Genomic DNA, 16,416 nt, shown 5'->3' on the forward strand with positions numbered 1-16,416 from the left:
CTCTTCATTGCTTCGATGATATCTGATGTAGTTTCCTGTGACAGTTCTTTGACATCAATAAACTTTGAGAAGTAGTCAACTAGAAGCACATACTTTTTACCCTCAAAGTTAAACAGATCACACCCAACCATGCTGTATGGAAGGTCTGGTGTCTTGGTAGGCATCAGCGGTTCTGACACATTTTGATTCTGATGTTCAGCACACCTGCTACAATCCCTAACTGTCACTTCAATGTCTGCATTCATGCCTGGCCAATACATGACTTCTCTGGCTCGCTGCTTACACTTGACTATTCCTAAGTGAGACTTGTGAATCAGATTTAGCATGTATTTACGTAAGCTTGGTGGCATGACTATTCTCAGACCTTTGTATATAATACCATCCGAAGTTGATAACTGGTCTCTTGAATCCCAATATGGTCTGACTTCAATTGGAGTCTCGCTTCTTGTGTCTGGCCAACCAGTCATAATTACTTCCCGAAGCATTGAAAGTTCCTTGCTTGTACAGTCTTTAATTTCACTGTATTTCGAATCACTTACAGAGATCATATGCACTGAATCATCTGTAAATTCACATGTCTGTGTATCAGTATTTGGTAGATGTGCACGAGAAAGTGTATCAGAGATAAACATTTCCTTGCCTTTTCTGTAACAGACTTTCAGATCATACCACTGTAGTCTTATTAGCATCTTCTGTATTCTCATTGGTGCTGACAATAGAGGTTTCTTGAAGATTTGCTCCAGAGGTTTGTGATCATTATAAACTGTTACTTCTTTACCAAATATGTAGCAGTGAAATTTGCTTGTACTATACACAATTGAGAGCATTTCCTTCTCAATTTGAGCATATCTTGTTTCTGTATCGGTGAGAGCTCTTGATGCGTATGCAATTATACGACCTTCCTGGAGTAATACTGCTCCCAGTCCATCTGTACTTGCATCACATTCTATCTCTACGTTCTTGTTGACATCATAATATGCTAAAACTGGAGGGTTTGTACAAAGATGTTTCAATTCTTTGAAACTCTTGTTTTGTTCATGATTCCATTGAAATTCTATATCATCTTTTAGAAGCTTTCGTATTGGAGCATCTGCTTGACTTAGATTAGGAATAAATTTTGCTAGGTACTGAATTAAACCTAGAAATCTTCTGATTCCATCTTTGTCTTGAGGAGCTGGCATGTCAATAATTGCCTTTATCTTTGCTGGATCTGGTTCTAAACCTTTCTCTGACAAGATGTGACCCTTATAAGGTACTCTGTTTTGCCTTATCTTGCACTTGTCATAGTTCAGCTTTAGATTGTACTTCGTTGCTCTTTGCATGACTTGTTTCAAAATGTGATCATGATGCTCAACATCTCTACCAGCTACTAGAATGTCGTCTATGATGACATATGCTCCTTCAATTCCTTGAAGCATTTCATCCATAATTCTTTGGTAAATTTCTGGCGCTGATTTAATACCAAAAGGTAATCGTAACCATCTATATCTTCCCAGAGGTGTGTTGAAAGTTGTGAGAAATGAAGATTCTCTTTCAAGCTTTATTTGCATAAACCCTGACTTGGCATCGAGAACTGAGAATATATTCGAATCTGGAATATTAGTGATCACATCTTCAATAGTTTTCATCGGGTGATGTTCCCGTCTGATTGCTTTATTGAGATCTTTTGGATCAATACATATTCTCACTTTGTCATTCCTGAACGAAACAACCATGGAGCTAACCCATTCAGTAGGTTCATGTACTGGAGTAATAAATCCATCAGCTTGCATTTCTTTAAGTTTTTCTTCAACTTTATTGCGTAGCGATGCTGCTAAGCGACGTGGTGGATGGATAACTCCTTTAGCATTTTCCTGTAACTGAATCTTGTATTCTCCTGGCAGTGTTCCAGTTGTTTTCAGCATTTCAGGAAATTCTCTTTGTAACTCGTCTTCTGCCTTGGATTCTATGCTGTCTATCCGTTGCAGTAGTCCTAAACATTCTGCTGTGTCACCACTCAAAATGTTCTCTTGGCTAATGTCTACTACCTCAAATCTTGCTTTCACCTCTTGGATATTATTTTTCAAAGGTAGCACTACTGCTCCTAAAGTCTTAATAACATGATTAGAGTAAGACTTGAGCGACTTTGCTGAATAAGCAAGTTTTACTTTGTCTTTGAGCTTTTCAAACTCTGACTTGACAAGAATGTTACATCTTGCACCAGTGTCGATACGAAAAATTAATGTCTTGCCATGCACAACTAGTTTTACAGTCCACTTGTCTTCAACGACATTGATATTCTCAATATTACCCTTTTTATACTGGCTACTTGCAGTGCTAACAGGTATAATATTTTCATCACTGTGACTGTCATCTTCTACTAGATTGACGTTGCGTCTTTTTCTGCACATTTGAAACCAGTGGTTTTTCTTTTTGCAGAAATTGCATGTGATTCCTATTGCTGGACATTTTCCCTTTTCGTGGTTCTTGCCGCATTTACTACATAATTTATCTGAGTTGTCTTTAGACTTCTGCTTTAGTACATTGTGTGACTGTCTCTTGATTGCTAGAACTTCTTGGCCCCTAAACATTTTCACTTGGCTTTGTGACAATTCATATTGTTGTCCAATTTCAATAGCCTTGCTAAGGGTCAACTTCTGTCCCTGATCAAGTAGTCTTAATTGTACCTTTTCGTGTATGACTCCACTAATAATCAAATCAATAAGCATATCGTCTGGGTTGTCATACTCACAGTCCATAATGAGAAGCTTTAGGTCTTTAACAAAGTTATCAAAACTTTCTCCTTCTACCTGCTTTCTCTGATGTGCTCTAAATCTAGACACTCTTTTATTTTGTCTAGGCCTTATGTAGTCTTCTATTTTCTTTAATAGAAATTGCGGATCTCCCTCTTCACTATCAGTAATATTTAGAGTTTTGTAAACTTCACGGCCTTGTTGACCTATCCACATTCCCAGCCATCCGGCTTTTTGTTTACTATCGGCACCAGCTAACGGTCCTTTGAAACAAAAGCTCACCTGCTGTTGAAACCTTAAAAACTCTTGATACAGATCTTTAGCATTCCAATTCAAGATTGGTTGCTCAAAATAAAAAGAAGCCATTATTAGATTAATAAAAACCTTTGTCTGGACAGCTTTTTAAGTTTTATTCTGACACCATGTAGAATATTTGTATTACACAAATAACAAACTAGTGTTTAAGAGGGAAGACATATTAGGAACTCCGTTTATTACGTAAACACAAGCGGTGTTGCACTGACGCGCTAGTGTGCAAATGTACATATAATACTATTATGTTACATGGATCCAACTGGATATAGGAACTAAGATTAAGTTTAAAATATGTGTTTTTTTCACGTCAAAAAGACTACAGTAAAGACCTAAAGTTTTAATTTAGAACTCCAAAATCTAGTTCTATTCCTAGATTTAGAATCTAGATGCAATCTCTATTAGATTTACGTAAAATATAAGCAACGCTTGTAGACTTTAATGAAATTGAAGCAATTCTAATTTACTCAGTTATGGCATAATTACGGTAATACAGCTGACTACGCCAAGTTAGCTCTAGACCTAGATATAACTCTCTAGCCAAATTTACATTGATTTTTTTTTATTTGAAAAATTAAAACGGTCAAACTAGAGTTTTCCACGTGTGGCTAACGAACTAGTCATTCTTTCCTCTGCGATATACATCAACTCTTAAATTTCTAGGAAAATCGTTAGAGTCGTTTTTGAGATCAGCTGTCAAGGCTCCTGGATCCAGATTTTTGCTTGATCCATGAGAGTTCTGACTTGAATAAAGGTATTGTAAAAAATGAATTGGCAACACTGAATTTCAATTTAGTGTCCTTGACATTGTTTAGTTTAGCGTGAAAACTCCCAAATAAAGTCGGGTAAAGACATGCTAAAGTGTTGACATATGGATATTGTCATGAAAACGAGGCGGATGTCGGTAATGTTTGCAAATACAAGAGATCTAATTAGCTGGAATGAACTTTTAAGATTCAAGATCAGAAACTTTTGTTGTTGTTGTTTTAAGTGTGATGTTGAAGTTTTTTTTTATACATCATGCACAGAATAGGAAAGTTTTAATAATTGAAGAATTAACAATTTTTTTTTTAAACTCGCGCATTTTTCATCACTGACCTGTGGCGTGGCACCGAGCAATTGGTCTAAACTGGCCACAGGTTGTGACGTTGCTGGTCACTGCCCAGGCCTTCTATAACGATTGGTCTCGGGATACTGGCAATGGAACTGAGATGTCGGTAATGGTGGGAAGCGTGGTCGAGAGGCCAAGTGCGCTTGAACTTAGCTTGGCTTGGCTACCTAGAAGGGGGCTCGAGGTTCGACACCCGACTCGGGCAGAGTTGTGTTTACTGAGCGCCTAAAGGCAGCACGGAAAACCAACTCCTAGATACCCCCCCCCTCCCCTGGTCCACAAATGAGATTGGACCAAAAGCGTTCTGAGCATGCTATAAGCATGAAAGTAGCGCTATATAAAAGCTATAATAATAATAATAATAATGTCAAAGAACGATTCTAGGTAGTAAATACAAAGAGATAACAAAACAAAAATGGATCACAACGGCGATTGGGTCCCACGATGACCTGCTGACCATTGACAAAAACTCAAACTAAATCTCTATGGCCATATCAAAAGGTCATCAGGGCTCGCAAAGACCCTCCGTCGGGTAACAGTGCCATGCTAAGAAGAAGTGGCAGAGAAAGCAAAACGAAGACAACATCAAAGAATGGACTGGCCTGTCATTGAAAGAGATTCTATAATAATAATAATAATAATAATCTTTATTATCCGTAAGGAAATTTGTCTTACAATTTGTGCATTACACCAAACAAAAAACATTATAACTATAAGAAACCAAAGTGTACATTCACACCAGACTCACTCATAATTTACATGTGACAAAGTTTATACCAGATTGTTCTTATTTAATGATTTGATTGCCAGGGGAACAAAAGAGTGTTTGTGTCTGTTTGTCTTTGCTATCGGTGTCTTGTATCTCTTTTGTGATACAAAGCAAGAGACAAAGAGGAGTGAAGAAAGACGGTCGACAGATCTTGTGTGGTGCGCCAACAGTTCAACCGACTAAGGGATAGTTGAAATTAAAGGTGAAAGGTCTAGCTATTATACTATCAACTTCTCCAGCCATCAAATTGTTAAATTTTGTAGCTATGTAATATAAATACCTAATATCATGACCTTTTTTTGAAGAGATAGACTTGTATCTCCTTCTTACTGCATCTGATATGCGGATTTCGAAGTGCCGTTATTATAAATCAAACAGTACTAAGACAATAAATATAGAAAATACAATTTAGATACAGGATACTATTAAGTTAGTAAAGATCAAATAAAACCAACTATTTACTTTGTACTAGCGACATCAATCTCTCAATCTAAAAGTCTCAACTCTGAGTCTGACTGCAACTGACGAATCCCGAAATTCAAAATCACAGTCTTCACCGAGATTCAAACCCAGGACCAGAGATTCGCTTAACCCCCTAAAAACAAATAGTCTCTATGAAAATCAGAAACCTATTTTTCTCATTTTTTGAGAATACATCATAATTTAGGACTATACATTTTGTGTATTTTTTCCTTGCAATTTTTTTAATACCAACACCGATTTCCCGTTTCTTTTGGTTTCATACAACAATTCTTCTAATTTTAGCCTGTTGACACGAACTACATTGCTCTTATCGACTGATTCCCGGTCATTATTTGAAACTGCCACGTTAGTATTTTATTGTTTATGTTTGCTGTTTTATTATTTTTTTTTCAAAGAACTTACACTTTCGTTTTAACTCTTCTTTCAAATGAAAACCAATTTAGTATTTTTTATAGGTTAGTTGTAAAAGAGTCATAAATAAAACTCTAATGGTTGTTAGGTCTAGTGTGTGTCAGCCGTCAGCGTATGGGAAGATTTAAGACACACGCTGAAAAACCTTTACATGGTCGCGACACATACATTTATAACCCATAAGAAAAACCGCTACCGAAAACAGAACTTTAAATAGGCAAATACAGCACATGACACACTTGTTATCTGTGAGTCACAGAAACAGATGATCTTTACATCAAATGCCCTATAGATTGCAAGGTCTGAAAGGGGAAATTTACATTTTTTTTAAATTTTTACTTCATCTGGTGATGGGAAAGTTTTTAGGAACGGGCCCAAAAAAAAAAAAAAAAGGTTCGAAATCGAGGGTTTGGATAATTCATTATTATTTGGTGCAAATTGAGACGTAATTATTCTTAAAAATGAAGTCATGTGTTTGTCAATCTCTTTCTGACAGACTTTTCTATGTTCATTATTATATGTAAGGATACAATACAAATACAATTCCTCAATTAAGATTGCACATTCATGGGCTCAAAATCCTGTGGTTAGGGCTCAGTTCTCGAAAATGGCTGTAACGATTTCCCCAGAAATGTGACAGTTGATGTATATCTTTGGGAAAAGAATAACTAGCCACATTGGGAAAATAATAACTAGCCACATTGGGAAAAGAATAACTAGCCACATTGGGAAAAGAATAACTAGCCACATTGGGAAAAGAATAACTAGCCACATTGGGAAAACTCAAGTCTAACCGTTGTTTTGTTTTTTTCGTTTTTCAAAATATAAAAGTTAAATTTGACTGAAGAACTAGAAAATCTTTCTGTACATGCAAGACCTATTCATTGAATAGTTTAATCAAATATATAATATATAGGAAATGTTTGTGCACTGTCTAGATCTTTTTGATATAATACTCAGACACAGAGTAGCACCATGATTTTATTCCTGGGGAGGGGGAACTGGGGCAGGGTAGAAAATGTTCCACTTTATTATTAATTTATCATTCATTAATTATTAATAGTAAAATATTCAACGGAACAGTCGTCAGCTTTAAAAAGGAGGATTTTTGTTTTGTTTAAAAAGTGTTTCTTTTTATTTTACTTGTGTCTGAAAAGTAAAGTTCCCATTTCAGACCTTGTGGTCTCTAGGGCAGACGATGTAAAGGTCGTCTGTTTCTGTGGCCCGCGGTTAACGAGGGTGTCAGTTGGCCTGCACAACAACCAACCGCATTTACAACTCCCCAACTAATATCAGGTATCCCCGTTAGAACTGGGTGGATTCGAACCAGGAAACCTGGCTCGGAAGTCAAGCATTTTACGGCTGAGCCACCACGCCTCCCCACTAGATTAAGTGCTTAAAAGAAAAAGATGAACAAAATTGAATGAAGATACGAACAAAATAAAATTGAACAAATGTTCAAATTCTTAAATCATTAAATGCGTGAAAAGTTCAAGTTGTTTATATTAAAATGATTAAAGAATGCAATGATTAAATAATCAAATGTTTAAATAATAATTAAGAAAATTAAATCCAAAGAAATTATGATTAAATTAACATAAAATCAATTGATTTCGTCAAACGATTAAAGGATTAAAAATGTAAACTGTTTAAATAAACGAATAATAAAATTAACAAATAATTAAATAACGAAATGTATTAATAATGACATATAAAGAAATTATTAATAATTAAGTGATCAAATATCCTAATAGCACAATGAAGTAAAATAAAATAAGATTTAATAACAATAATTAATTAAATAATTGTCCTAATAATGAGATAAGATTAAATGATACATAATTAAATGAAAAAAATGTCATAACAATGAAATACAATTAAATAATTAATAATTAAATAATCAAAAGTTCTTATAATGAATAAAAATCAAATATATAATTAAATAATCAAATGCGGGAACGAGGGCTATTAATCAAGGATGTAATTAAATTTGATCCTAATAAATTTAAGACCATTAAACAGACATTCTGTCTAGAATTCGGGACTTTAAAATTAGGTCGATCTACGACTGTAGTAGCACCGAGAATATCCGAATAGACAATGCTGGGCATAACATTAGGCGTTGCCCCAAACTAACTTTCGACTTTCGCAGTCCACTGAACTTCACCTCCTACGCATGTACGAGACAGTTCGATTTTGCTAATCTATCGCCACATGGATTAGTCAGTAATTTGCTACTACTATTAGCCTATTTGTACAAGTCACGTGAACACATATTCCCATTGATCGTTAAGGGAAACAATAAGTTCTAGTCTCGCTATAACACCTCATATTTGCAGAGAAACACTAGGGATTACCTCCCCATGCCGAAAGATCTAGTTTTATGAATGAACGGCACGTGAGAATGACAAGCTCACTAGGGAAAAAAAAAGTGCTTGGCTGTTCTTTTATATCGTCGATCGAAACAATTCTCAATAATTATCATAGGAGTTTAAACAACGATTATCCCACAAATATTTTAATTAAATTGTTAATTTATATTAAGAAACATGATTAATAACCCCAATTGTTAGTTTAGATTTAAGTAGTGCTGATCAACAACTTCTAAATTTATTTTTTAACGCGCGTAGGAGTATTGATACATTTCACAACTTCAAATTCTAAATATAGACTGACATTTTTCCCGTTCTTACTCTGAAACTAGACCTCTCCCTTTACCTTCCGAAGTACTAGCGTGACTGGACTATATAAACGTGAACGAGATCTGTGGCTGTCATTGGCTCCATAACTCCGTAAGTTATTACATGTTGTTCAAGTTATCAATAATTTTGAAAGAAGTTTTAAGTCATAATAATGATAATATAATGATAATAGTAATAACTTAGTTATTTGCAGAAGTATCTTCAATGCAATAAGTAACAGCAATATTTTTTTAATTATTTTGTTTTCTAAAATGCTGCTTTTGAAACATTGCAATTGTTTGTGTGATACATCGTGTTAAACCTGAAATTTATATACGTAGCATACGTCGTATTTAGTCTGTATAAGAAAATTAAAATATTCATATGCAAAGCCTAATATTGTTCTCTCCTAGTGCTATAAAAAAAAGCGAGAGACATTTTAACTTAATCCTTAAGGATAACTAATGACTTTGTAAAGTTTAAGTCACTGAAATGGAAATAGAGCATAAACGAAGGGTCCCGGATTGCAAATGTCATACACAACAGTAGAAGATAAAAAGGGTGAAAATGCAACGAAAAGTTGCAAAGGGAAAAGATCGTCTCTTGAGAGATGAGATATGCCAAAGAGATAGGGTTACCTTGGCCAGAGAGGGAGATTCTTTTTTTGTTTTGGCAGCTCATACCATTGGTAATTTACGAAGAGACAACTGTGTGCTCAATAGCTGGATGGTAATTGGTTGTTATGGTTACACGTTTTGTATATCCAACTATTTTCTTGTTTTACAAAATTTGATTTTGTGTTTTTGTTTTGCCTCCCCCAGTGAGAAAATGATTCCAGTACAAGAGAGCTCAGCTTGTGAAGACCTGACAATCTCAACGACAGCGTCGCCCGGGAAAGGAGTCACGTGCGTCGACGGCAAGCCTTCTTACAACGAGCTAGGCATCTCGCTGGAAAAACCAAAGAAGCTCGACATGGCCATCAGAGGCGCCAGGCTGAGGACATTCGCCCGATTCCCCGCTGACCACCCTCTTACGGCAGACGATCTGTCCGAGGCAGGGTTTTACTACGCTGGCAACGAAGACTGCACCCGGTGCTTCTTTTGCGGGGGAGGTCTAAAGAACTGGGACCAGACGGACAACCCGACAGTAGAGCATGCCAGGTGGTTCCCTAAGTGTGGTTATATCCGTCAATTCAAAGGCCAAGACTTTGTGGACGCTGTCCAAGCGTTGAGCACCAGATATGATAAGGTAACAAGCTGATTGCTTAATCTCTTGTTAGATTGCAAAGACATATGCTATTTGTTAACTTTAAACACTAAATCGGATAAAAACAATAATAAACATTTTTTAGTGTCTTATAAGGCGTATGTAAAAAACAACATTGGAATCAGAAATCTTTAACCTGTATTACTATGCAAGTATACTAGTATCACTTTCTACAACCATAAAGTCTATTTGTTTGTTTTATTAAAAATAAATATAAAACAAAAAAAGTTCCCATATTCAATTTTAAAAAGAATAGGATTCGCAGAATTTGCTTTAACAAGAAAACAATTTGCGTCTACTTTAATAAAGAAACGATTGATGGAGAATTGGATTTTGAAGAGCACTTGTGTTTTTTTTTATGTATAAAACATGAAAGAATGAAACAAAACCTGTAGCGATTTTTGTCCCTACAGGGGCCACTAAAAATTACAAATGTGAAATGAATCAGTAGAATAGGTTTATCTCCTCTCATGGCTCAATAGCCTAATAAGGGAACAGAAATAGGCCAAGCGTTATATCATGAAATGAGCAATGGAACCCAAATTAAAAGCACATATATAAGTCTTTACATTTAGTAATTAGGAAAGAAAAAAGTCAATTATAGGCTTACTTGAATGCATTTTTTTCCACATACAGATCACATACAAGATGGTGACAGACTTTATGGGCATGTTAGCACCAGCCTTTCAACTCAGTAAGTGCTTAATTAATGTGATTTCTTAAACAATACTGCTATGAACACAAGAGTTCTCATTATTGAAACAATACCATAACAAATACTTAATTCCAACCGATGAATAGGACAAGAGGCCATTGACTGAAAGTTGTATCCATTTCGGATATGCAAAGTGATGGGAACCCTTTTTGAAAGATACTATACTCAAACTACATATATTTTGTTTTTGTTAAGAGCATACTGGAAGCTCTCACACTCATATCATCTAGATAATTATCAAAATAAAAAAGTCTGCCTGATCGTGTGGTAGTCGCTCTGGATTGTCGTTCGGTTTTCTCGATGGGCCCTGGTTCGAACCCCTGCCCACTGCCATTCCCTTGGCCTTACGGTAGGTTTGGGCTAGGGTGTCACTATCTTCAAAAAATCTGAAGGAATATCCGAAAGGTAAAACATTTACAAAAAAACTAAAAAAAAAAAATGCCAGTCGCTAATGTTAGTAATCTTCCCCGTTTTTTTCTTAGCGTGGGTAGTATAGGTACCTTAGTGGCGCATTTGTTTTCCAGTAGCACAAAAAATTGATAGACAATAAAATTCCGTTTTGATTGTGACTATTATAAGTATTATTATGTTAAAGTCCATACATTTTAACTGACAGCAGCACCTTGTATTACGGTTATTTCATAAAGATTTAGTGTGCTTAATTGTTTTTTTTTCATTTCCAGACGATCGAAAAGACTGTGACCCCGCCATTAAAGCACTTATCGAGATGGGATATGATGCCAGGTCTGTTCTCCAAGCAGCGGAGGAGCTCATTACTGAAAGTAAGTAACTGCTAGACAGTCTTGTATTATTCATTATCACTGTCACCACACACATTTCAAAACGTCCAAACCTTTAGCCTTATATTATTTGTATATAATCGTAGAGCAGTTAATGTTTTGCAAATATCTAAATGTATTATTATGAAAGAAATGGGTAAATGTGAATAAACTATAGATATGTTTAAAAATTAATTTTTACTCTATTTTTAGATGACTCAGCGTTATCATCAGATATAATATTGGACAGGATACAACACCATTGTTGCAATAAACGCCAAATATCTCAAGTAGGCCTACCAGATAATTATAAGTCAAATACAGAAGGTAGGCTACAATCTTGATACTATTTTGTAGTATGTAAAAACAATGCTTTCGTTGTCTTGTGTCACATTCTATTAATAGATTCTCTTATTTTTATCACGAGTTATAAAAAATATACATATGTGTGTGTGTGTGTGTGTGTGTGTGCTCTAGTGGGTTTGGAGTTTAGGTGTAGTGTGAATGTAAAAAAAAAACAGTTTTTTCTAAGCACATTGAGGAGGTGCATTGGCTGAGTGTTAAAACACTTGGAGAAGAATTTTCCCGAATTTCAGGATTTTGAGGGCGCCTATGAGTCCATCCAGCTCTAATGGATACCTGACATTAGTTGAGGAAAGGTAAAGGCGATTGGTCGTTGTGCTGGCGACATGACACCCTGGGCTAATCGTGGGCTACTGATGACCTTTACATCATCTGGCCTAGACATCGCAGGGTCTGAAGGAGGAACTTTACTTTACATAACGCATAATGAATTTAAATAATTCTAATTAATGGTTCAGTTGATAGAATGGCTTTTCCGCAACTTTCCCCAAGGGCAGCCCTCTCCTCCCCTCCCTGTCCCAGTATTAACATTGCTTGTTATGTTTGTTACATTTGTTATATTTACATTTTTCACTTGACTTACCTACGATTTAAATGTTAGTTGAAAGATAAAAAAAGAGCTTTATTATCAAGCATACATTATAAGCAGACCTAAACATTCGACATTTTCATCCTATTTTTACAGAATCCATACAAGATGTCAAGAAAAATAATAAAGAAATGAGACAATTGGCTACTTGTAAGATTTGCTTGGACAACAGAATAGCCGCAGTCTTCCTACCCTGTAGTCACTTTGTGTCCTGTTTAGACTGTGCCATGGCCTTAAGACAATGTCCGGTCTGTAGAACGACCATTAAAGGGACAGTCCGAGCGTTCATGAGCTGATGAACAACGATCTCGATAGTAATTTACACGTTGACCAGTATGGACAGAATAGGTCAAGACAGATAAAAACATTCCAAATTGATTAATTTAACTGTCAACGCATTAAAATCTTGTGGTCAAATAGGAACGTCTGTTTTATTTTAAACTGACCAATGAACTTGATGATAACCTCATCCAACCCACCAAGAACAACCAGACCTAGCACACCAACTGATCCAGTCTATCAAAGTCATATCGACACAGTCCATCAAAGTCAAATCGACCCAGTCCATCAAAGTCAAACTGACCCAGCCCATCAAAGTCAAATCGACCCAGCCCATCAAAGTCAAATCGACCCAGCCCATCAAATTCAAACTGACCCAGTCCATCAAAGTCAAATCGACCCAGTAAATCAAAGATAAACTGATCTAGTCCATCAAAGTCAAATTGACCCAGTCCATCAAAGTCAAATCAACCCAGTCCATCAAAGTAAAATCGGAACAGTCCATCAAAGTCAAATCGACCCAGCACATCAAATTCAAACTGACCCAGTCCATCAAAGTCAAATCGACCCAGTCCATCAAAGTCAAATCGACACGGTCCATCAAAGTCAAATCGACCCAGCCCATCAAAGTCAAATTGACCCATTCCATCAAAGTCAAACTGACCCAGCCCATCACCGTCAAAACGACCCAGGCCATCAAAGACTTACTGAACTGAACTTTGTTCATCAAAGATGCTCCAGTCACGTTTTTTTTCCTTTGGATCAAACTATTATTATATATTGACTTTTTAAAAAAAAACTTTTATAAAAAACAACAACAAACAAAAGAGTTCAATAAGATTAAATCATGTTGACTTAAAGTGTATTTATAATTCCCAAATGTTATAAGCTACGTTAGCTATGCTCTATGTGATATCATGTAGGCCTACATAAAAAAGTACCATGCTTTATTTGATGCTATGTTGACTTACAAGCTGAAAGTCTAGTTGTTTATTTGTTATATTTACAACTGCTATCAATGCAAATGTTATTTATTTATAAATTGTATCTATGATCTTTATATGTGGGAAATCATATGATTTTTTTATTTAAAAATTCAATGAAATTTGAAAGCTTCCACATAATAATATTAGATTATTATCATTGTTTCTATACTCTTATCTTTTGAAATAGTATTCCAATCGAATGAATGATATTTTACCCCATGTATAAGCTATTGCTTGTATGTTGCTCTATTTTGGATGTGCTTCTATCTCTAATGTCTTTCGGAAGTTGAGACCTGCTTCGGTTGTTACATTACATGGTTTGTTATTTTAAACATGATCTCATTTATATTTGTAAGGTCATCTCAATTTTCTCTTTGAAAGTGATTGATTTTTTGCATATATACATATATACATTACTGGAAATATATTTAAGTAAACCTTTGGTTTATCTGTTGCAAACTGTACTTCTGATGTGCAATATTTAGACTCCTAGAGAAAATGACATATTTTTTATGTGAACAAAAAAAAATCTGGCATTGTGTTTTTTTTTCATAGAGCATGGAGCGAATGGCTTTCGATAAAAAAAAAAACCAAATATATATATATGTCTATGCAGAGAACCTAAAATAGCATATCCCTCGTTTCACGCACGCACCACAAGCAGTACACACTACATTTCTCAATTCTTATTTCAATGCATTCTAAGCCCAGTATTTGCACACTGCAATAGCACACTTAAAGGATGTATAAACAAATATTGAAACTGGTTACAAAAAGGAATTTCGGCGCGTAAAAGTTAGGATTTAAAAAAAAAAAAATTTGGCTTCATGTTTTATAGCCAGTGGCGTAGCTAGGGGAGGGAGTAGGGGAGGCCCAAATTTGAAAATCCCCTCAGAGAAGTCACAGAGTAGTCTTCAGGATTGTTTGGCGACGAGATCGACGGATTCTCTTCATCAGCGCCTTTTTTTTCAACGCCTATGCAACATTTCTTGACTCTTTTTGAAAATTTTCATGACCTGGTCTTTGTCACCACCTCAAAGTTGGTGCCATAGAGTAGAAACCCTAATTCTGTATTGTGTATGTTAATTCCATATTGTGAATCTTATTCACAACCCATGTGGCACTAAGGTGAACACTTTTGACCTTAGGTGAACCAGAGAGTTAAAGGCAGTCAGTCCACATAGAGATCTTGTAGCAAGCACTTGTATTGAGTCACTTAAGATATAAACAGTAGAGTTAGATGTTTAAAGTAGTTGGTTATAGAATAAGTACTAAGTTGTGATATTCGTATATTACTGTTGGATTAATACTGACCATTCCTGGGTCGAATTGTATGGTGTATTCACTATGTGGTGTTATATTAAACTTATTGTATCTGCTACACCCAGCATCATTTCATTATTCCGTGATTTATAACAAGAACCCAATGTCACCACCACGCCTACATTGATAACCACAGCCACATTCATAACATATAAAATAATACGGTGACATTCTTAAAATCACTCAGTGACATTTTTTGGTGTCAGAAGTGTCAGCAAACAGCATTTATAGTGTCAGAAGTGTCAGCAAACAGCATTTATAGTGTCAGAAGTGTCAGCAAACGATATTTTATGATGTCAGAAGTCAGAACTGCTAACTTAAAGGATTTATGAGCACCAGAGGAACAAGTCAAGAATTTTTTTCCTATTGCTGTCAGAAGTATTTTAATACTACAGTGACTTACAGTAACATTTATACGGATATTTTTGAAGTTGGCAAGTGAACTATTTAGTTAACACATGAAAAAGTAACTCTAAAAAATATTTGTTTACACATGACGCCACTCAACGAGCAAGAAAGCTAAAACCTGATTATTATAGACTCTACTATTTTTCTCATTTGGTCGTTCAGCGACACATTCAACATTATAGAGATGACCTAGATCTACATTTATTGAGAACAGCACACAATTTTTCAAGTGAGATTCACGTGATCCAAGAGTGACATTATTATTATCTTCAGCTAGTCTAACACTCTAACTCTAACAGAAAACAGAGCTGAAATTGAAAGTTAACTGTGCCTACTATTTTAACTTGTACTTCAAGATTGAACTTTACATGAATTGCAACTAATCCAGAATTTATTAAATTTTTTTGACTACACACTTGGTATCTAGATCTACTACTACATGTCATGTTGACCTGCCATGACACAGTTACCATTAGCAAGCTATTTTTTTCATCTGTGATGAAATGAACAATTTGAACTGTTCCTGTCTGAGCTGTATTTTCAACTTTTCCAGTTGACTACTGTCCTAAGTGTCATTTATCTGGAAGCCTGATTTATGTGGGTTGTATTTTTTTGTACACCAGTTGAGATAGCTTTAGGAGCACAGCATTGTTCAAAGTTACTTTTTAACATCCTAAGCGAAAGAGATCAAACATGATATGCTGAGACAACCTGGATACTACAGCCTGTGTGGGTGAAACTAGACAACCGTGATACTACAACCGGTGTGGGTGAAAATCTAGTACTACAAGTCATTCAAGTCATCGTTTGAAGACAGCTGATATATGGTCAGTCGAAGTAGCTGACATATTCAAGAATCATCTACATCGAGTGCTCGTCATAATTCTAATGACACACTCCTATTGTCGCTGTCTAACAGCACATTTAATAAGAGAGCGCTCTTACTTTTAGACCTCTCTTGTCGTCACTACTTATGGTCATTTTTAGTTATGTATATTTGTTTCAGCAACTGTACGAAACAGTGGATTACCTATCAAGCACATGAATTATTTATTGGATTACTTGTCAACTATATGAATTGTTTAATGGATTATCTGTCAAACATATGAAGTATCTATTGGATTACTATTGTTCAAGAACTTGAGTACCGTATCATTTAACATTGTACTGTGGATTTAACAAGTGGATTACTTATGAACTGTAACATTG

General features: G+C 35.5%; 1 protein-coding gene across 1 annotated transcript; it reads left to right on the plus strand.

Annotated features, from left to right (window-relative positions):
• The first annotated feature begins 8,519 nt into the window (after window positions 1–8,519).
• Window positions 8,520–14,984, plus strand: LOC106057521 (inhibitor of apoptosis protein-like). The gene is made up of 6 exons (XM_013214751.2): window positions 8,520–8,610; window positions 9,321–9,747; window positions 10,402–10,459; window positions 11,164–11,262; window positions 11,473–11,586; window positions 12,308–14,984. The coding sequence occupies exons 2-6, from the start codon at window positions 9,328–9,330 to the stop codon at window positions 12,505–12,507; spliced, it is 891 nt and encodes a 296-aa protein (XP_013070205.2). The 5' UTR covers window positions 8,520–8,610; window positions 9,321–9,327; the 3' UTR covers window positions 12,508–14,984.
• Window positions 14,985–16,416: the final 1,432 nt, after the last annotated feature.

The sequence above is a fragment of the Biomphalaria glabrata genome, chromosome 6 (assembly GCF_947242115.1).
Source record: "Biomphalaria glabrata chromosome 6, xgBioGlab47.1, whole genome shotgun sequence".
In the NCBI taxonomy this organism is placed as follows: domain Eukaryota; kingdom Metazoa; phylum Mollusca; class Gastropoda; family Planorbidae; genus Biomphalaria; species Biomphalaria glabrata.

Excerpts from the sequence above, each read along its gene's own strand:
- LOC106057521 (XM_013214751.2), top strand. The coding sequence starts at position 9,328 with ATGATTCCAGTACAAGAGAGCTCAGCTTGTGAAGACCTGACAATCTCA. Across the intron at positions 10,460-11,163 it reads AGCACCAGCCTTTCAACTCA|ACGATCGAAAAGACTGTGAC; the intron begins GTAAGTGCTTAA and ends TTTCATTTCCAG. Across the intron at positions 11,263-11,472 it reads GGAGGAGCTCATTACTGAAA|ATGACTCAGCGTTATCATCA; the intron begins GTAAGTAACTGC and ends CTCTATTTTTAG.